The sequence below is a fragment of the Rhinatrema bivittatum genome, chromosome 5 (genome assembly GCF_901001135.1).
Source record: "Rhinatrema bivittatum chromosome 5, aRhiBiv1.1, whole genome shotgun sequence".
NCBI classification, from domain to species: Eukaryota; Metazoa; Chordata; class Amphibia; order Gymnophiona; family Rhinatrematidae; genus Rhinatrema; species Rhinatrema bivittatum.
In genome coordinates, this window is record NC_042619.1 from 383,543,604 (window position 1) to 383,565,893 (window position 22,290).

At 44.0% G+C, this 22,290-nt stretch overlaps 1 protein-coding gene across 3 annotated transcripts in view; it reads right to left on the reverse strand.

The window, feature by feature from the left end:
* FANCB (FA complementation group B) overlaps positions 1–22,290 on the reverse strand; it is a 57,304-nt gene that overhangs the window by 15,805 nt on the left and 19,209 nt on the right. For 2 of the 3 annotated variants that reach the window (XM_029604873.1, XM_029604874.1), the window contains exons 4-7: positions 19,781–19,876; positions 10,175–10,303; positions 3,914–4,080; positions 2,422–2,879 (exon numbers count right to left, since the gene is read on the reverse strand). In XM_029604873.1, coding sequence (XP_029460733.1) covers positions 2,422–2,879; positions 3,914–4,080; positions 10,175–10,303; positions 19,781–19,876 — 850 coding nt within the window. The remainder of the gene's footprint in view (positions 1–2,421; positions 2,880–3,913; positions 4,081–10,174; positions 10,304–19,780; positions 19,877–22,290) is intronic. The other variant, XM_029604875.1, reaches the window with a different exon arrangement.

Genomic DNA, 22,290 nt, shown 5'->3' on the forward strand with positions numbered 1-22,290 from the left:
ATAGAGGACTATAAAGTAATGAGTGGAGTTGAATGGCTACATGGGAATTAACTATTTATTCTTTCAAAATATAAAGACTAGGGGATATGCAATGAAGCTATTAGGGGATACATTTAAGACAAATAGAAAAACATATTTTTTTTTACTAAATTCATAATTAAACTCTGATGCTGGTGGTGAAAGCTGTTAATGTAGCAGCATCGCAATTCCACAAAGGCTGGCATGAGAGGCCGAGAAAATTCTAAGGCGTAACCTTCTTTTACCACCTCCAACACCCAGCGATCGGAGGTGACCTTGGCCCACGTCACGTAAAATTAGGACAACCTGCCCCCGATCATCCCGTCACGGGCCCGATTTCATTGGGCAGGCTTCCCAGTTCCAGTTCCCTGACTGAAACCACCTCTGGCAGGATGAGTGGAGCCACGAAAAGACTGTGTACGGGAAGAGGTCTGTCTGGAACCAGAGGATGGAACACTCCTCCCCGACCTGCTTTTTCGGAAATCCCAAAAACAGGATCGAGGACCGAATGATTTTCTGTAGGGCTTTCTATCTTCCGGCAGTTTATTGGCCTTGGAATCCCCCAGAGATTTCATCAGCTGATCAAATCTTCTCCAAGCAGCAACATCCCTCGAAAGGAAAGACTGCACAGTTGCGACTTGGAGGAAGCATCTGCTGCCCAACTGTGGAGCCATAGGAGCCGCCACTGAGGAGACCATAGTCCGGGCCACCGAAGGCACCAAGTCATATAAGGCATCTGCCACATATGCTACCGCCACCTCCAGATGAGCTGCCTGAGAAGCTGACAAAGTCCCAGAAGACAATGGGTCCTGCGGTTTTTGAATCCAACATAAACATGCTCTTTGCATCATGCTGGCACACACCGCCGTCCAAAGTCCTAAGGAGGAGACCTCAAACACCCGCTTCAGATGCAGCTCCAGCTTGCGGTCCTGCACATCTCTGACAGCAGCCGCTCCCGCCACTGGAATGGTCTTCTTGGTCACTGCTGATACAGCCACATCCACCTTAGGTACCCTGAGGCGTTATAAATGTTCCTCCATTAGCGGGTAGAGTTTTTGCACCGCCCGGCTGACGTTAAGCCATGCCTCCGGGGATTCCCACTCTCGGCTGATGAGCTTTTGAATCTTCTTCAGGATGGGAAAAGCACTAGGTGGACTCCAGAGACTGTCCAGGACTGGGTTCACACTCCCTCGCTGTCAGAATCTTCCAGCGAGGGTCTCACCCCCAATTCCTAAAGCACCTGGGGAAAAAGGGGGGCACAATTCCTCCCTTTTAAACTGACGGACTATGCGAGGGTCGTCCCCCTCTGCACTAGATTCTACCGGATTCTGATCGCCGTCGCCCATATCTATGTCTGGAGGGATCTCACCCTGATCTGCAGCGGTGTCCCTTGGTCAACTGCACACGCTAGATCCTCCCGAGTCAAAGTTGCCCAGGACGGATGACCGTCAGTTCGCAGATGGGGATGCTTGGGAACTCCCACACTCCCATTCTGGGCTCTGCGCTTCATGAGCTTCCGAGCCAGAAATGCTTCATGCATGAGCAGCACAAATTCCAGTGAAAATTCCCCCAGTCCCGTCTCGTCACTGCTAGAATCAGTGTCCATGTCTCTCGATTCCTCCGGTTTCGGAGTCCGTGCAGTGGGGGGGCCTGGCCCTGCAGCACTGGGCAGACTGATTTACCCTAGGAGTCGCGGTGAACAGGGAACTTGGAGCTGTTTTTTTTTTGTTGTTTTTTTTTTAAACACAAAAACTTTTAACTTCTAGCAACAGAAAAAAATAAAGGCTAAGCTAAGAATAATAGAAAAAAATCCCCAAAGGGGCTACTTCCCTGTACCGCAGACACTGAGGGGGAGCCTTCGGGTCGCTGAAGGAGCCAGTCCCCTGGCTATCAGGGGACTCGGAACCACACGGGCTAGGACCACCAGGGGCTCTACCTGAGGGATGGTCCAGATACTGAACTTAGAACCTCAGGGAGCAAGAAAAATCCATCTCACACAGAGCTGCAGGTATACACGACCACCTGGAGTCAGAGAAATACTGAAGCTGGAGTCAGAGAAATACTGATGAGCTGCAGGTGGCACACTTGGGATACCAGTGCCTCGAAGCTTTGACTCCATCTGCTGGTGGGAGTGCATAACCCACTGGTCTGGACTGATCTGGGTATGTACAGAAATAATTGTTCTAGATATGCTTTGCACATTATGCTGAAGCCTCCTGATCACTCACTCACCGCTCAAAAGGAACGTGCAAAACGTGCAATGCAGCAAAGGCTGCAGACTAAAAACAGAAAACAAAAATAAAACCATACAGAATTTGCTTTTTTATTTCAAATGTTTCTTTTTACTGGTTGTTCATGATCAAAAGAGCTAGGTTCTTTTATCATTTGTGAAACGGCATTTACCTGTATGTTGATGATCATCCAACAGAGAATGAACTACATATTTGTCCTTGGAGATGTCTTCCAGGCCTATGGAAATTCTCCCACATGGGAAAGTAAGCATTTCACTTTCCTCAGAGTACTCGTCTTCATGAATTCTCTTTCTGACATGCAGCAGTACGACGCAAGAAACATTCTGCAATGTCAGCAGTGGCATTAGATCTGTAACAGCTGTAACTGTTTGGAACAAGTTGGCATGAGTTTCAGAAAGATGCTGTTCATTAAACTCTTTCTTTGAGTCCTTCTTGCTGTAGCAGCTACGTTTTATCCTTTTGGGCAATGGCTCCATGTCACGCACAGCTTTTGGTGTTTCTGAGGCAAGGCTAGTCACTCTGAGCACATTACTGTAACATTTAGTAACTGGAGAGTCATTACTGAAGTTTTGCTCCATCACAAGGGATAAACTGAAGTCATTCAACGTTCTGCAAACACAGAAAATATGTTGTGTTCACTAAATAAACTCTTATGTTCCTAACAGATATTACATAGAATAAAAATTTCCAGAAGACTGTTACTGAGTTAAACAGCACCCCAGGCAGTAGGGGAAATTTGGGACAGATGTCCCCCTCCAATGTCATGGCTGGTCTTGGGGGGTGGGAGTTATCCCCTCTTATGATAAGAGAGATTACTTCAGTGGTGGCATGGCATGTTGCCACCCTCCCCCGGCCTGACAGCCCAGTGGGTACCTGTCTTGCCCACCCCTTTCAATGGCCCTGCTAGCTATAGTCTTAAAAAAAACTTTCAGGACTGGTCCACTGTTGGAAACAGGATACTGGGCTTGATGGACCCTTGGTTTGACCCAGTATGACATTTCTTATGTTCTTATGACAAGTGACGTGCACTGCTGTACAGAAGATTTAGGTTTGATTTAAAGTCCTGTCCTCTGTTTCCCAGGCCGGATGGAGCTAGGGACGCTGTGAAGGCAGTATTCAGAGTCCATCAAAATGAGTGTGTAGGGGGGAGAGCCTCACTCATTACAGTGACATTGTGCTACAACACATGAGCGGTGATGGCTTTTCTCAGGGCTTTAAATTTACAATGCATTAAATCTTCAGCTGTCGCATAGCATTCACCAACATAACACACTGAACATCTTACTTTCTAGGGGCTACCTCTCCTCTCTACTCACAGTTACTGTCTTCTTCTGGAGTTCCCCAGATCTCTCTCCTACTCCCCATCTGAGCCTACATTATATCCTACTTTGGCAGGCACCTGGTACCCAAAATGCTCTGTCTTAGGTGGATTAGGACCAGACAACTGGGACAGGTCTTTTACAGAGTTCTGAGGGCTTTTTCACAGAAATCAAATAGCAGAATTAGGGTCCATGTTAGCCAAGTACTTGAGTGAACCATGTTCCACCTAACCTGAGCATGACAGACCTATGCTGCCATGTTATGTTCTCTCATTATATAATTCATAGTATTAATAAATGAAAGGGTTTTAAAAAAATACTTACGAGCCAGCATTGTGATTAATTTTCACTCCAACTACCAAGCTTGTATCCACAACCCGCTGCCACATATTTTCCATAAGACGTTCTGGGTCTTCAGTTGGGAACACAGCCTCTTTATCTGAGGAAGAGAGAGGATTTTCTCTCTCATCCCAAAGAGAAACTAGACTTTCCTATTACAAAAAGAAATCTGTTTGTAGCATTATAGTTCAGGTGATTCACGAAGCAAATATTCCTAGTGTTTAGTAAGTTTGCTTACCGTAAATATTTTCTGTAGATAACAGGATGACTTAGTCATTGCATGTGGGCAATGTCATCCAGCAGCACCGAATGGACTTCTCTCTCTTAGCTCGAGCTTTTGCTATTCAGACTACATTAAGCCAGGTTGAGAGAACATTGCACAAATCTCATCTTTGGGTGAGTTTCCTCACTCCGAAAGTCATCAAATCTTCACAAGAGTGCACTGTTCTGTTTGTACATCTCGCTCTGCATGTCAAAGTGGCCCCTAACCCCTACACTAATACCTAAACCTCACCTAGAGAAGCTAGGTGGGCCTTCTATAGAGGTATAAATACCTACCTAGTATGAGGACCTTATAGCTAGAGCCTCTCTCTCTCTTTATGGTTGTAGGTAGGAATTACAACAATTCTGGCACTTACCGCAAAGTGTGAAAAAGTTATTGCAGTTTGCGGTAAAACCTATGCGAAGCGCTAAGATAGGCTGTGTATCGCAAAGTGCGCTATTACCATAAAACATGTCCCTTTTCCTATTGCATGTGATATTTAGTGCATTTTGATAAATCCAGGCCTAAGAGAGAGAAGTCCATTTGGTGCCACCGGATGAAGTTATCTACATGTAATGGCTAATTCAGCCCTGCTTATCAATGGAAAATCATTTTGCTCTAACCTTATTTTACTTGGCTATAAAGAAAATATAAATTAAGATGTCATAAGTAAACCCTAAAATTTTACAAAAATAAATACTTATATGAAAAGACATTTTTAAATTCAATTATGATTTGCTTAGTAATTAAGTTGTGTGTGTTTATGCTCATATTTCAAATCAATGTAAGTATAATATTATACTTATTTTATAGAAGAACCTTAGATACATAAATGAAATGTAACAAAATGGTAATGGGTGCTGCTCATTTGGTGGCTATGATTTACTCGATTGGCCAATCACTGTCATAAAATTTACAGAAAAAGAAATGGAATGGTTATTTGATTGGTTTCACCAGATTGTGATCATATTTGCATGTAGATTGTATTGCTTTGCTCATTTAATTAAATGGATATCAGAAAACCAAATGTCTACAGAAATGTCCATTAGCATTATTATTAAAAGTGATAATCAAATATATGAATAAGATATATTTCTGTATGAATGAAAATATATGGGTATGACATGTATAGGGGAGACAATGTAATTAAACAAATCTGAATAAAAACTTCCACTTCCACCATTAATTTGAGTTTGGCCATTATAGGGATATCAATTTTTACTTCCTTTTGTCCTTTGTGTATTTCTTTTAGTCCAATGAAAATTCTTCTTTTTTTAAACACACTAATTTGTGGGACAGAAATGTGTTCCGCATTGGCTGCAGTTCATTCATCTCAGTGGCCATTTACTAGCATGTTGTTGTGTCCGTCGGTTCCCGACGCCCTCTCTCCGCCCGCGGGAAGATTGGCTGCCGCGGCGTCCTTCTGCCGAAGTCCTCCGGCATCCTTGGACCGGCTAGACGCTGCAACCCACCATGTTTCCTGGAGGCCTAGGGGCGCGCGCGCGCGGCCCCGACTGAAATACCGGCGATGGCGCGAACCTCAGAGGCGCCCCCCTGAGATGACGTCACCAGCAACGGATATATAAGAATTTGCTAACAGATTGAGTTAGCAAGGTTTGGGTTACTCTGCCTAAGCTATTCTGCCTCCTCGGACTTACTAGGGGTACCCACTCCTCAGGGGCCTCGCTCTCTCCTTTGTTTTTCAGTCTGGAACCGGTACTCGCTCCTCGAGGTCCCTCGTTCCCAGACCTGCTCCGTATTTTCTTCTGCCTGGAATTCATCACTGCCAACTACATCAGTGAGTTACCATCGCTCTTCTCAGAGCTTTCCCTGAAACCAAGTACTCGCTCCTCGAGGGCCTAACTCATTCCAACACCTGGACTACTTCTAGAAACTATTGTGTGAGTGTTACCATCAAGGATCTGCTCCTGAACTCTGCATACCCTGCCTACTCACTATATTTCAGTTTCTCTACAGCTCAGTTATCCAGGATCGCTGTTCCAGTATCTGAGGGACTACAGCCCAGCCGGGCGCTTCCAGCTCACTACTGCCACCTCTGGTGGTTCAGTATACCGTCTAATAAAAGAACTAATGTGTGCCTGTCTCCTAACTCTGAGCCTGACCGGTGGTCCCTCTCGGGATCATCCTCCGGGGGCGTGGTCATCTGCCACTGGTCCAAGGATCCACCCACAACTCTCCTAAATAACTACATATTGCTCACTCCAGCAGATTGCTAACCCCCTAGCAGACTGCTAACTCCTAACACATGTGACCACATATACATGAACAAAGTTGTAATACGTGCTTTGCATCAGTTGATTGGTTGTTAAATCATGTGACTGGGGGAGAGAAGCAGGATGGTGGTTACATAGGGCTATGCTATTTTGGGCTCAGTTGATGGGATCTGAGTATCTGGCTCCTCCTGGCCTCTTTCACTATGGTGAAGCGCAAAGGAAAATCCAGAATTTACCCTAATCTGCAGTGACCTGGGAACATGGCCCAACTGACTCATTTGTACTGCATTCAGTGAGGTCTGATATTTATTTTTATTTATCGATATGGCTGAAAGTGATCGCTCCTGGCAGAAAAAGGAGCCGGCAGATCACGGCGTCCTTTCAGCCGACATCTCTTGAGTCCAGAGTGTAGCTCTCCCCCATCCCCCCCTGGACAGCATGAGCTTGCTCAGAGTTCCTTTGACCCCGAGGCTGACTTACGACATCAAATGTTGGCCTTCAGAGGAGACTGAGCACAGCATTGATGTGGCAGCTACCCCAGTGAAGCGGCTGGAGGCAGAACTGGCATTTCAACAAGTTGGGAGCTCGAATCTAGAGATACAAGACCATTTACAGGTTGACGTTAATCCCTTGTATCGGGCTGCGGGCTAGGATGCCTGAAGCAGTACATTTTAAAGCTGCCCCAACTCCAGAGGTTGCCCAGTTTTATCTCCCCTCTGGGACATCTGGGCAGTTGTTGCCAGGATGAAGGCCTTACTGACTGGGAGTAAACTGTGTTGTTTTACTAATGACGGTTTTGAAATTGCCATCTCAGGATTTAAAAATGTCTTCCCATCACACCTGTGTTGGCTGGGATGTGACAAGTTGCTATCTCTTCAGAAGGTGGATGCAGCCCTAATGAAGGACAGCCTTCACTTTCATTTAGAGAATTTTTCTATGAAAAATAATCTTAGAATTGTTAATGTTCCTAAATTGGATTTAATTTCCCCTAGAGAGATGTTTAATAAATATGTACATGAAGTTTTGAAATTCCTGAAGAAGGCATTGCCATTGTGAGCCTACAGTGCCAGTCTTTCAAGAGGCATCTGGGGAACTCCGGATCAAGGACAATCTGCTAATTTCACAGCATTATTGGACAGTCCACTATGTTAATTTCATGTGCACTGGAGTTGGACAGGTACTGGATTTTGAATACTTTTTTTTTCAGAACAAAGATGAGATATTTTATGGTCAAAACATTAAGATATATCCTGATCTTTGTAAAATTATGCAAACAAGCTTTTCTTGCTATGTGCGCTCCAGGGTTATTGAGCTTAGGGTAGCTCTCTTTCCTAAATTTCCTCTGAAATGTATTATTAAATATCAAGGAGCACATTCCCAGTTAAGCACATTTTTGAAAGATTGTGAGATCTCATCCTGAGATGGGGTGTGTCCTGAATTCTAATAGTTATACAGTTGGACTGACACTTATTTTTTTCTTTGTCTATTTTCTATTCTTCCCCTTACAATTTTGTCAGACTTTTTTTTTTTTACAATTTGGGTGCTAGATTTAGTGCTGATTGTTACATATGTATGCTGTTTATTCTTTATATTAATACTAACATGCTATTTAAAGTTAATTTTGCTGTATAAGATCATTCTTGTAAAAATTATAATCAATAAATAATTTTTTTTTAAATCACGTGACCATAGTGTTTTTATGTCTTTATTCAAATGACTAGATAGATAGCATCATGTGACTATGTATATATGGATGTGGAAATTGCCATTAGCTTTATTTGTTTAGTCTTTTTGTCCCCACTTCTCACTTTGATGGTCTCCGCTGCCCTCCTCCCCCTGCCATCTATGGGCATGGTAGGGAAGCCCAAAATAACCTTGGCTGGCCGAAGGGGTTGCCTCTTTTGAAGTACATCCTTACTACCACTTATTGGCTTGCAAGGATTGCCACAGTAATTGCATCCACCTTCGTTTGTAGAACAATCTACCTTTACAGTGTATTCAAACTCGGCTAGTTCCAAATGAAGGAGGATCTCAACTTAAATCTTCTATGTCAAAGTGCTGTGGGCTCACGTCAGAGGGATAGTCTGACCATTACCATAGGGAGCCATGGCCAAGAAACTTGAGTTTATGAATAAGGTTTGCAAAAACAAGAAGGTTAAACAATCTCTGGGCCACACCATTTTATGGGACTAATTTAATATATTTGCGACTAGTTTCGGAGAGTTACATTCCCTTCATCAGATCAGTGCAAAGTATGTTAAGGATGATATCTGAATATACAAAAATTACATCAGTGTTTGCTTTTAAAGCTGTAAAGACTTGTAAGGACTGGGAAGAGTGATGGGCTAAGAGGGGTGAGATGACAATTGAGGGAGACAGTGTGTACTTATATGAAAACTATAGGACCTATGAAGTAACATAAGTTAGCATTAACACCTGCATTAAATGCTCGTTTATGTGGGGACTAACTAATATCCTTTAATTAAACATTTTAGCATGTGCTACTTGCATGCCTATAAGTTCATTGATGCTAACACTTATGTGATTAAAAATAAAATGTGCTTATTAGACATTAACGCTAGATGTACTATCCAGCATTAATACCTAAGCAGGTTAACAGGCCACCAGACTGGACCAACCCCCCCCCCCCCCAACACAGTTATAGGCCTGTACCTATCCCTAGCCAGACAGGTCTTTGCAATCCCCTCTCTCCAAATAGGAAAGGCCTTTGGGTCTTCCAAATTCATAGATGACAGGTCTCTCGAAACCCTCTACCCCACGTACCTCCCTAATCTCCAAATGGACCTGTGATCAAAAACACAGATATACATTTTAATTTCCACTATGAATGAAAGCAACAGCCAGAAGAGATGCTCCAGATTGTTAGTTCTCTTCTAGGATTTTTTTTCTTTTCTGATATGATTAAAAATGCTCCTCCTGAAATACACCCATTTGTGGAATCAATAAACAATCTGTATTGAGGATTTGTGATATTCTTTCACCTTCCTTCATACTTTTGAAAATTCTTGCATTAGGATTCTTTGTAAATATGGGATTCAGGCTTACAGACAGTCATTATTTTTAAAAACCCTCACGTGTGAGAGTGTATTTGTGACTATGAGCAGAGATACAAAAAACATCTGCTGAGGACAGTTGTCTGTAAGAGCGTTTGAAATAAATTACTGTATTAGCGTTTTTGGGGGGACTAATGAACTGAATGTTATCTAATGCATAAGTTCATTATCTTCATCTGTATAAGGATCCTTTTGAGACTATGCTGATATTATAGTCATTTAGGGGGTAATTTGGTAACATCACATATTAGTTAGCCCAGTGATCATTTTCTAAATTAAAAAGGTATCAGGTCAGGTCCAGCGGTGACTTCCACCTTACACTTTTTTTCAACAGGGGAAAAAAAAAAAGCAAGTTCAAAAAGTTTCCAGGTTGGTGACTTGGCAGAAAATCACCACGGAGTTAGCCACATCGATTTTCAAAGTGGATTGGCGTGCATACGTTCGCTTTCAAAATTATCCCAACAAAACTACATGCACACAATTAAGCTTGCTCCCCACTTATGTGTGAAAAGGTATGCACATTTTTCTTAAGGGATTATTTCTGCAGGTAAAGCACTCCTTTACCTGCAGAACTCTCTCTGAAAAATTACCCTCTTAATTAGATTTAATTTGCATATCCAAGGTTCTTCTCCTTGGGAGTTAGTTTCCCTCTTTGTTGCTGTGATATCTATTTTACCTCTTCGGCACTTGGCAGGATCTGCTCTTTCCCATGAACAAGATTTAACAAAGCTTTGCAAGATTGAGAGAGTACCCTTTCCTTGAGTTGCAAGTCCTGCTGTAGCTCTTGCAGAGAAGATATGCCAGCCTAGCAATGAAAGATAGAAAATGGTATTTTAATAATTCTGCTCTAAGTGCCCTGGCTGAGTTCACCTTTTGACTGTTCTTTTTCTATCTCGTTTGCCTCCCTGCAACTCCTGGCATTTTCCCCTTCAAAGAGCAGTGTCTACACATTTTGCATATTGTACTTCTTACTCCAGTAGAGGTTACAAACAAGGGAGTTGATTTGCCTGTTTTGAGGCAGAAAAGGAAGTTGTGGCAAACAGCTACGTGGGAAGGCCAGCAATTAAAAATATTTGCCATTCAAAGTTGGGGCAGAGTGGCAAGGGAGGCTGAATACTGGCAAATTAATCAAAGAGCATATGAAGCAGCACTCACACCCATCCTGCTCCAAGCAGCAGAATCCATTAGTTATTCGATGTCTCTATCCAGGAGCCTCATCATCCCCTTTTCCATCCTTCTACCACTTCAAAAGAGATTATATTCAGGTACTGTAGGAATTTCCCTGTCCCCTGAGGACTCACAGTCTAAGTTTGTACCTGAGACAATGAAGGGTGAAGTGATGCACTTTGGTGTCAGGTTTGTAAAATTGTTGGTGATGTCCAACTCAATCCCTTGGTCTTTTTGCCCTCCCTCTCCACCAGCCCCATTCCCCCATTCTCTTGGCTGCGCTCCTTTTTTCCTTCACCCCGACCCATGGCCCTTTCAATCTCCTGACCTCCCAACAGCTTGATCCCCGCTTCTCGCTCCTTTCTTCCCCCATGCTAAGTTCTAACTCCTTCCTCATTTCCTCTGCTCAGCCCTATCCCCTTTTCTATTCCCCTTCCTCCCCCAGTTCATTCCCCCTCCAGCTCAATCCCCAGTCCTCCTCTTCCTCCATGCTCCCTCCTCCCCCCCTCCATCAGATCCTTAGTTTGCTCTCCACCTCCCCCCTCCTCCAGTGATCTCCAGGCCTTGCTTCCCTTTCTACCCATTTCCCAGTCAACAGAAGAAATTCATTACCTCAAGTAGCTTCCTCTGACATATGGTTCCAGTCTTTCTGAAAGAATCATGTGGTGCTAAGCAGGTCCTATAAGAAGAGCATGGGATCTACATGCACCATGTGGTTCAAAACAGGATTGGAGACTGAATCCGTGTGCATGCATGGGAGTGGAGATCAAATTGGGACCAAGGAAGCATTGTAAGTGGTTCTCTTTTGCAATTAATTGAAACAAGGGCTACACGGGATGCAACCAGACCCAAGGTTTGGGTATCGGTGCTACCTATCCAAATTTGGTTACTATGGTTTTAAACTTTTTCCGATTAAATATATTTTGTCTCCCTTTAGGAAGCTTTCATGTAGTCCATTTTATACCCCGCAGTTTGGTTTAAGGAAACACCTCAGCAATGAAACACTACTCCTCTCCTTAAACGACATCATGCTCAGAGGTTTTGACAATGGTCAAAGAGACTTACTAATCCTCTTAGATCTATCAGCAGCTTTTGACACGGTAAATCACACTTCTCGTGTGTTTGACAGAAATAGGGATAACTGATTTAACACTGCACTGGTTTTCATCTTACTTATCAAACAGGAACTACCAGGTAAAAATTAACAATGCTCTTTCTAAAAAAAAAAATCCATTTAAAAACTGGAGTTCCTCAAGGTTCTGCCCTATCCACAACCCTCTTTAACATTTACCTACTCCCGATCTGTCATCTACTAGCAGGACTTGGACTAACACACTTTCTCTAAGCAGAAGACATTTAAATATTAATCCCAATACAAAAACACTGGGTGAAACTTATAAGAAAACAGCCATGTATCTCTCTATAATTAAACAACTGTTAACCCACTTGAAACATAATAAACATTGAAAAGACAGAAATAATAATGCTTGAAAGGAAAGCCAGACCATCACCCCCTCCACCTCTTAAACTAGAGAATCAAAAGGCAGCAATTTCCCTGGTCACACATGCACGCAACTTGGAGTCATCATAGAGAGCGAATTATCTTTTAAAAAATCATATCGCAACGAAAATAAGGGAAGGATTCCACAAACTACTAACATTGAGACGATTAAAACCATTTTTAAACCTGAAGAATTTAGAACAGTGTTACAATTACTCATTTTCTCCAATCTGGGAACTGTCCGGATCAGGAGGAAAGGGAGAGCTTCATATTTGCTGATGAATGAAAACTGGTTCTTACCTGCTAATTTTCGTTCCTGTAGTACCACAGATCAGTCCAGAAAAGTGGACTGATCCACTTTTCTCCAGCAGGTGGAGTCAGAGAGCAATTAGAACTTTGGGCACTGCTACATAACGAGAGTGCCACCTGCAGTCCCTCAGTATTGACCTGTACCCAAGCCCATGCTAACAGAACTAAATAACGAAGGGTAGCACCCAACCAAATTTCCAGACTCCCACTTCATCGCTGGCAAAAAACCAGACCGAACAACTGCTAAAAACTGCTCCATGTATCATGTCTGCAAAAAAAGGAGCTTCAACAATAAAAAACAAGCAGGTTCTGACCAAGACTGTCTTTCGGTATCTGAAGAAAGGGGTGGGCCTCTGGACTGATCTGTATTACAGGAACGAAAATTAGCAGGTAAGAACCAATTTTCATTTCCTGAACATACCCAGATCAGTCCAGAAAAGTGGGATATATCCAAGCCACCTAACACTGGGCGGGAACCTGAAAGACACAAGCGAAGCAGACTCTCCCCGAAGGACGGTTCATCAGAAGCCTTAACGTCAAATCGGTAATGTTTTGTAAAAGTGTGAATAGACGACCACACCGCCACCCTACAGATCTCCTGAGGCAATAGTAACTGACACTCTGCCCAGGAGGTAGCCTGAGCCCTAGTGGAATGAGCTCTGAGACCCAAAGGCACCTGACACCTTCGGGCTACATATGCCAAGCAAATGGCTTCCTTAATCCACCGAGATATGGTTGCCTTTGATGCTTTGTCCCCCTTCTTTAGGCCAAAGAGAACGATCAGAACGTCTGAAGTCATTGGTAACCTCCAGATAACACAATAAGGCGCACCGTACATCCAAAATATAGTCTCTGTTTTGAGAAGACTCCGGGAACCAGTTAGGGAACCCCAGAAGCTCCAGTTTGATTGACGTGAAAGGCTGAAGCAACCTTAGGGACAAAAGGACGGAACCATACGTAACGATACCCGATCATCGTAAATCCGAAGAAAAGGATCCCGACAAGACAGCGCTTGCAACTCTGAGATCCGATGGGCCGATCAAATGGCCACCAAAAACACCTTTTTCAAAGTCAGATCTTTCAGGGAAACTCCACGAAGAGGCTCGAAAGGAGTGCCACATAGAACTCGCAGGACTAAATTCAAACTCCAATCCAGACACACCGAACAGATGGGAGGGCGCAACCGAGCAATATCCGGATGCGCTGCCAGTGAATAGCCGTCAAAGTTTCCCCGCAAGGCACCTAGAGCTGCAACTTCTACACGAAGGGAATTGATCGCCAAGCTCTGAGCGAGGCCCTGTTGCAGAAAGTCAAGCACCCGAGGAACATGCACCGCTAAAGGGTCGCAGGAACGCTGATGACACCATGTCTCAAAAAGCTTCCAAACTCTCACATAGGCCATAGAGGTGGCTGGACATCTCGCCTGTAGGAGGGCATTCTGAATAACCCCCCAAGTGTAAACGTTGCCTCTCAAAAGCCAAGCCGCGAGAGAGAAGCGATTCTCCCGATCCGAAAATATGCACCCCTGACGGAGCGGGCTGTAGGACGAAGACCTTCCAGCAGGGGGTTCTGCGCAGAAGGAATCGAAGCACTGGGACCAGTGATATCCAACTCCGCCAGACACTGAGACACGAGGTCCGAGAGGTCCTCCTTAGGGAAAAAGCGCCGCATAGTCCTATATGGCGCAATCCCCGGGGGGAGGTCCCCTTCGTCCGGGAGTTCGGACTCGTCCGGCGAAACCTCCTGGTCCGACTGATCGGGACTGTCCAGTGGCGGAAGGTCCCGCTCCCGAGAAGGCTGCGAGGGCCCAGGAACAGGATCCCTAGGGGCTGCCATCATGGTGGCAGCCGCAGCATGCGCCGTAGACGCCGCCACCGCAGGAACCGCAGCAACCGCCGGAAGAACAGGCGCAGCAGGGACCGTAGGGCCTGGACGCGAAGCCGTCTGCATCTGGACAAAGGCATGAATTCCCTGAAAAAGATCCACCCAGGAAATGGAAGCAGCCTCAAAACGCCGGGGTACAAGCTCCCCCGGGATTCCTGAGCGGTCGAGACTGCCTCCCAAATCCGGTGTAGCCGCAGGTGAACTGTCAAAAAACTGCGGCTGAGATTGGTCCTGGCCGGAGGGTACCCCGGCCGCCGCACATTGGGTACATAGGGAGTCGGGGTCAGTACTGCGCGTGGCACGAAGGTGGCATGCAGAGCAGAGGCCTAGAGCTGAAACGTCTAGGGCAAGCGGCGGCGCCGCTGCGGCCGCGGCCGCGAGCTGATCCATTAGCAAAATATAGCAAGCGTGCGCTACTTATGCGGCAGCAATCAGCTGAATAGAACAGGCGCACAATAACAATAGTAAGCGGCAGTAATAGGCGCTGAATAGAACAGGCGCACAATAGCAATAGTAAACAGCAGCAATAGGCGCTGAATAGAGCAAGCGCACAATAGCAATAGTAAACAGCAGCAAGAGGCGCTGAGTAAAAACAGGCGCACAAGAGCAAGAGTATGCGGCAGCAATAGGCGCTGAAAATAACAGGCGCACAATAGCAACAGGCTGTGGCAGCAAGAGGCGCTGAGTAGAACAGGCGCACAATAGCAACAGTGTGCGGCAGCAATAGGCGCCGAGCAGAATAGGCGCACAATAGCAACAGGCTGCGGCAACCACCAGCAACGGCCAGAGGCACACAGTACTAAGCAGGTAGCAATATACACATAATGGCAGTCAATAGACATACAGCAGCAATATGCGGCACATACTCACAGTGGCAGCCAATAAGCAAGAACAAGGAGGAAAGAAAGCCGCGCCCAGTACAGGCGCGGAATACCTGAGTAAGGCCACAAATGGCGTCCTCCACGGCTTGCCACGCCGCCGGTCCTCTAGATAGCGGAGACCTGGGTGAAGAGACGTACGCCGTACCAAATCTTCAGCGCTGCTGGGCAGGATTACAGGCGGTCTCCGGCTGCGAGGGGAAAGGGCCGATACCTTTCACCGCCGCGGTTGAGGCATTGCACCCGCTACCTCGTCCACGCCGGGAGCGAGGGCCTCGGCGGGACCGAGGACTTTCACCTCCGGGGGACCACGGCAGTCACCCCGGGAAGCTCAACTGGGGGGCACGGCCAGAACGGCCCCTGAGGAGCGCGGGGCTCAAAAAGGTGTTGAAGAAAGGTAAAGTAGAATCTAGAAGAGAAGAAAACAAAAATGAAAGTAGTCTTGGACTGCACGCTGAACCAGCGTGCAGGCACTCCAAACTGCTTTGGAGACGGAAATTACTGAACAGCTGCGCTTCCTGTGGGGATATATACACGCCCCCGTGCTGACGTCAGATCCGTCTCCAACTGCTAGCACGCGGATACTATCCCATTTGTTCTGAGTCCATCTGGCTACACGCCAGGAAAACAGATGTTCCCGCCTCGAGGGAGGAGGCAAGAAGCCCTGAAGAGCCCTCTAACCCCGCGGAACACGCTGTGCATAAGGAGGCCGCATTTAACGCCTGTCTGCATGACCCACATGTGCGGCAGGCCTGCAATTCTGTTTTTGGTCCCATCCGCAGCAGCGCGCCGATAGTCTGAAGTGAAATAGAAAAGGGCACGAATAGAAAAAAAAAAAAAAAAGAAATGTTCGGAGCCACGACGAGAAGAAAATTTCAGTCAGGAGCAGAAAAACAAACTTTTCGTGCTGCGGGCTAAGAGACTACTGGCTGAGGAGAAAAAAAACCGCGCGCAGCCATGCCGCGGGAAAGGAGCCTGTCTATAGTGAAATCGCAAGGCCCACAGCAGGGAAGCGGCGAGTAAACAAGACACACGGAGAAAAACTCACCCTTGCTCTCAGAAAACGACCTGGAGCCCCGGGAGCTGAAGGGAACACTGCTAACAGCTTCCCCGGCCAGCCTTAAAAGACCCGGTCCTTCCTGTACCTCTCCTTACCTCAGCACTGAAGACTGTCAGTCAGCCGCAGTGAAAACACCTCTTTTTTTTTTTTTTAAATTAAACTTTACCAAGATACAGAGAAAAGCTGTTGCAGGAGACAAGGGAGCAGGTGTAGCAGAGACGGTGGTGAGTAGCCAGGAGCCCCTGGTGGTCAGACACCGAACTGTGGCGGGAGAAACCCTGACAGGAATATCCAGTTCCCCGGACGCCCGGCTTCTACTGAGGGATGGCCCACGAAGGCGCCTAACACCTCAGGAAGCAACCGTAAACCAAAAAATTTAATTCAAACTAAATAAAAAATATAAGTAAAGACTGCAGGTGTGCATCTGTACCACCCGCTGGAGTCAGAGAAATACTGAGGGACTGCAGGTGGCCCTCTCGTTATGTAGCAGTGCCCAAAGTTCTAATTGTTCTCTGACTCCACCTGCTGGTTGGGATACACAAACCACTCTTCTGGACTGATCTGGGTATGTTCAGGAACAAACGATTACTTATCTTAATGGTACAATCCCAGAAGATTTAGCAAAAGTTTAAACAATTGCTGGTCTGCTGTACCTACATCGCTAATGGATCATAAATTGAAACTGAACCCCAATAAATCAGAAGTACTATGGATTTCTCGCCAGAACCAACCATTGTCAAGCATTTTGGAAATTGTTGGTGTTCATATTTGACCTAAAGATTTGCTCACGGTCCTTGGCATAAGGCTCAAAATTATCAATGTGTTTTCACTGCTTGCGTTTCATTTTATTATTTGCATTTTTCAGTGCATAATATGTTAGGTAAAAAGGATCTTCAAGCTTTTATTTCCAGCCAACTTGATTACTGTAACTCTTTGTACCAGGGCTGTTTAATAGCCTCGTCCAGAAGACTGCAGCAAATATGCTTTTTAATGCTAAACGTTTTGATCATGCAACGCAATTATTGATGGAATTACCTTTGCTGCCTGTCATTTATCATACTACATGTAAAATGTTATGCATTTTACATTAATCTTACAATTTAGAAAAATACTAAGGCATATATGTGGGAAATATGCGCTTGCCAGCAAGCCATTTCATCAGGTTTAAACACTAACTTCCCTTCTCCCTGACCTTTGCCTGAATAAAAGCATCACTTGTGCTTAAGTCTCTGCCTAGGAAAGGATACCTGACTATCATGTATTTCTCTGGCTTGTGCTTAGCCCTGAATTCCTGGGGGAGGGGCTGGGTGTTCCCTAGTCAGAGGCAGGACAAAGTCAGGAGGTGTAGATTTCAGCAGCCAATGATATGATCCGTGCACACCCCCTGAGCCAAAACCAATAGTGTAGGGACTCGTCTGTTGCTATGGGAAAGTAGCCAATCATGTAATGACACATCATCTGCCTTTGTATGAATGTACAATAAAAGGAAGAGCCTCGTGAGGGCTCAGCCCTTTTTGCCTTCTCTTCCTGCCTGCGATGAAAGCTGTCTCAAGTGTCTTCCTTGCCGCCATACTCTACACATATATTTAATTTATAACCCGCTTATATAAAAAGCCCTAAGTGGCATAAAAATCAGAAATACATAAAATTATAACCACATTTCTTTGAGCAAGTTTTTGATCAATAATTTGAATTTACCATTGACTCTCACTGTGATCTTTACTATTTTTATTGCATCTTCTTACTGGTTTGGATTATGAGGATAGATTGTATATATTTTTTAATTTAATTTTTAAATTTATATTCCGCTTTTCACACTTTTTTCAGCATTTCAAAGTGGTTACATTCAGGTTCTGTAGGTATTTCCCTAACCCAAGAGGGCTTACAATCTAAGTTTATACCTGAGGCAATGGAGGGTAAAGTGACTTGCCCAAGGTCACAAGGAGCGACACCAGGACTCGGACCCTGGTCTCCTGATTCATAGCCCACTTCTCTAACCAGTAGGCTATTCCTCCACTCCTATTTCAAGGAGGTTAGGCTTTTAGCTATTTTTTTTATAATTATTTATTGTTCTTATTTACTGATTCCGGATCGATGCTTTCTTGATTAATTATATTTTGAATTAGGCTGCATTTGATGTTTACCTGGAAATTGGGCTTTTAGTTTTGAATTACCATTTAAATTATGTAATTTTGTCTTATTCTTTTGATGATGTATTTTTATTATGATTGTATTTACTTTTCTTATTTGACTGATTTTTATTTTGTTAATGTTTATTTGGATTCTATATAAACTGCAATGATTTTTTTTGTAGTGGTTAATCAAGAATTAAAAAGTAAAGTAAAGCAGAGAGAGGAGGGTATCAGACAAGGGTCAAACAGCAGCATTCTGTCCAAGGAAACCTCTTCCAACACCTCCCCCTCCCCCCAAGCTAACCCCAGGCTCAACCAGAGTCCAAGGAGCTCTGAGAGTCACCTATCTGAACATAGTCCAACAGCACAATGTAACCTAGGGAGCCAGATCTGGGATCTTGCTCTACTAGGGAAAACTCCCGGAGAGACGGCTCTGTCACCCTGGGAGTGGAGCCAAGGTCCTACTCTACCACTGTAAAGACCCCAGAACAGATGACTTGGGAGCCTAGAAATACTGCTGCTCCAGTCTAGCATGTGCCACCATCTGACGGTGATAGAGAATAGTGAATATCTCCTTATTCACAGTGATGTCACTGAAAAGTATGGGATTTTTTGTTTCCATCTGCTGATAGGCAAAAACCCATACATCTGGATAAGTCTAGCAGGATGATAAGGAAGCACCATTTTGATAGTGCACGCATCACATGTGGTTGAAAATATGAAGTGGCCATGGTAGCCCAGCTAGCAGGATAGAAGCAAACCCCTTTTCTCTTCATGCTGGCTTACTTGTCCTTCAGTGAAATTGCTGGGGGGTTCAGGGACAGGGGTGGGGACTTGTCTTGGTAGTGGTATGGGTAGGCTGATGGCTGGACAGAGGTACTATTGGAGGTTTTTACCCCTGGCTAACTGCCCCTTTAATTTTAGGTCAGTTAACATGGGGGAGCAGGAAACTAAAGGAGCAAGGACACAATAAAAGTGTCATGCTTCTTTTAACACGGGCTTTTGGCAAACTCTGCATATCATAGTATATTGGAAAATAAAGCCTAATGCGTAAAGAAAAATCACCTTAAAATAGCTTATTACCCCAGTATTTCCCATATTTCATACACAGTCATGCTAAACTTGAATGTGGCTACATTATTTTAGCATGGCTGATTTAATGAGATTTGACATAAGTGGTAGCCCCTTAGTGTGAAGCACTATTTTTAGGTGTACGTGTTAAATATATTTACTGCATATCTTAAAAATAGCATGACAGATCCCAATATTAGGTGCAAAATTAAGAAAACAGGTATAGCTGAAAAGGTATGGATATTTGAGTGGAAAACTGCAACTTGGAGATAATACAAACTTGCAGTCTTGCTTCTAGAGCCTGAATAGTAAGGAAACGGTTCTCTTGGATGTCATCTTCAGCAGGGATATGCTCTTTGCATTCAGATGTGTCACTCTAGAGAATTAAACACATTATCTGAATTCTTAAATTATCATCCACAATTATATAATTACAGAGAAGTATAATGATAAATTAAAAAAAAACAAAACAAAAACTACCACAATATGCAATTAAGATTTATCTGCTGACAAGACTTGAAGGATTGCAGTAGACATGCTACAGATCTATTTACAAAAGGTTAATTAAATTGCAAGGTCTTAAATATGAACTTTAATTAGCTGATCATCGAGAAAGAAATAAGCATGAATATACAGTTTTATAGTGGTGTTAATCTTATTTCTTAAAAGATCCTCCAATATTAGCAATACTACAAACTGGCAGGAGTTAAAAGTAGATTCTTGAATATTACGAGAAAACAAAGTCACAGCACAATGTGAATGGAGCTGGTATCTTTCAGCAAACGTTCTCACATACAAATGGTCACTAAAAATATAATTTAGTTCATTACCCATAAATATAAATTGTGCAAAATACTTCACATAGTATTTATGAAACGGTGCAAGTCACTGCCTAATAATGATTGGTATCTGTGATCCATTGCCTATTTCTTTTAAGAAGATAGTATCTACAATAGAGCATCCTGGCATAAGGTATATATTTGAAACAACATAAGTACATAAGAACATGCCATACTGGGTCAGACCAAGGGTCCATCAAGCCCAGCATCCTGTTTCCAACAGTGACCAATCCAGGCCATAAGAACCTGGCAAGTACCCAAAAACTAAGTCTATTCCATGTTACCGTTGCTAGTAATAGCAGTAGCTATTTTCTAAGTCAACTTAATTAATAACAGGTAATGAACTTCTCCTCCAAGAACTTATCCAATCCTTTCTTAAAACACAGCTAAACTAACTGCACTAACCACATCCTCTGGCAACAAATTCCAGAGTTTAATTGTGCGTTAAGTGAAAAAAAAGTTCTCTGATTAGTGTTAAATGGGCCACATGCTAACTTCATGGAGTGCCCCCTAGTCTTTCTATTATCCGAAAACAGATTCACATCTACCTGTTCTAGACCTCTCATGATTTTAAACACCTCTATCATATCCCCCTCAGCCGTCTCTTCTCCAAGCTGAAAAGTCCTAACCTCTTTAGTCTTTCCTCATAGGGGAGTTGTTCCATTCCCCTTATCATTTTGGTAGCCCTTCTCTGTACCTTCTCCATCGCAATTATATCTTTTTTGAGATGCGGCGACCAGAATTGTACACAGTATTCAAGGTGCGGTCTCACCATCGAGCGATACAGAGGCATTATGACATTTTCAGTTTTATTCACCATTCCCTTTCTAATAATTCCCAATATTCTGTTTGCTTTTTTCAATGTGTTATCCACTATGACACCTAGATCTCTTTCTTGGGTGGTAGCTCCTAATATGGAACCTAACATTGTGTAACTATAGCATGGGTTATTTTTCCCTATATGCATCACCTTGCACTTGTCCACATTAAATTTCATCTGCCATTTTGATGCCCAATTTTCCAGCCTCACAGGGTCTTCCTGCAATTTATCACAATCTGCTTGTGATTTAACTACTCTGAACAATTTTGTGTCATCTGCAAATTTGATTATCTCACTCGTCGTATTTCTTTCCAGATCATTTATAAATATATTGAAAAGTAAGGGTCCCAATACAGATCCCTGAGGCACTCCACTGTCCACTCCCTTCCACTGAGAAAATTGCCCATTTAATCCTACTCTCTGTTTCCTGTCTTTTAGCCAGTTTATGAGCCACGAAAGGACATCGCCACCTATCCCATGACTTCTTACTTTTTCTAGAAGCCTCTCATGAGGAACTTTGTCAAACGCGTTCTGAAAATCCAAGCACACTACATCTACCGGTTCACCTTTATCCACATGTTTATTAACTCCTTCAAAAACGTGAAGCAGATTTGTGAGGCAAGACTTGCCTTGGGTAAAGCCATGCTGACTTTGTTCCATTAAACCAGTGGTCCCCCAACCTTTTTTGCACCAGGGACCGGCTTCAAGCAAGATCATTTTTCCATGGCTCGGCAGGGCAGGGTGGGGGTGGGGCAGGGGCGGGGTTATGGATGGGGTTGGATTTTAGTGCATACTTATTTAATTATGACATTTATAAATCCTGCACCTCCAGTTCTCTAATCTGTGCATCCACTGAAATTCCCCCAAACAATGGAGCTTGGATGTTTCCCTTTCAGCTCACCCTACTAAAAGATATTTTCAAATTCTGGTGTCACCTCCCAGTAACAGCAGCACAACCACCTTCCACTGCCAGGCACATAGTGAACTAACACAAAACCCCGCAAAAAAGACACTCAAAATCTATACTGCAATCCCATCATAACATAACAGTAATAACACCAAGGACTCAAAACAACAATAACCCTACCTGTGAATAAGCATGGGTAAATATTACACTGGGTCCTAGAATAC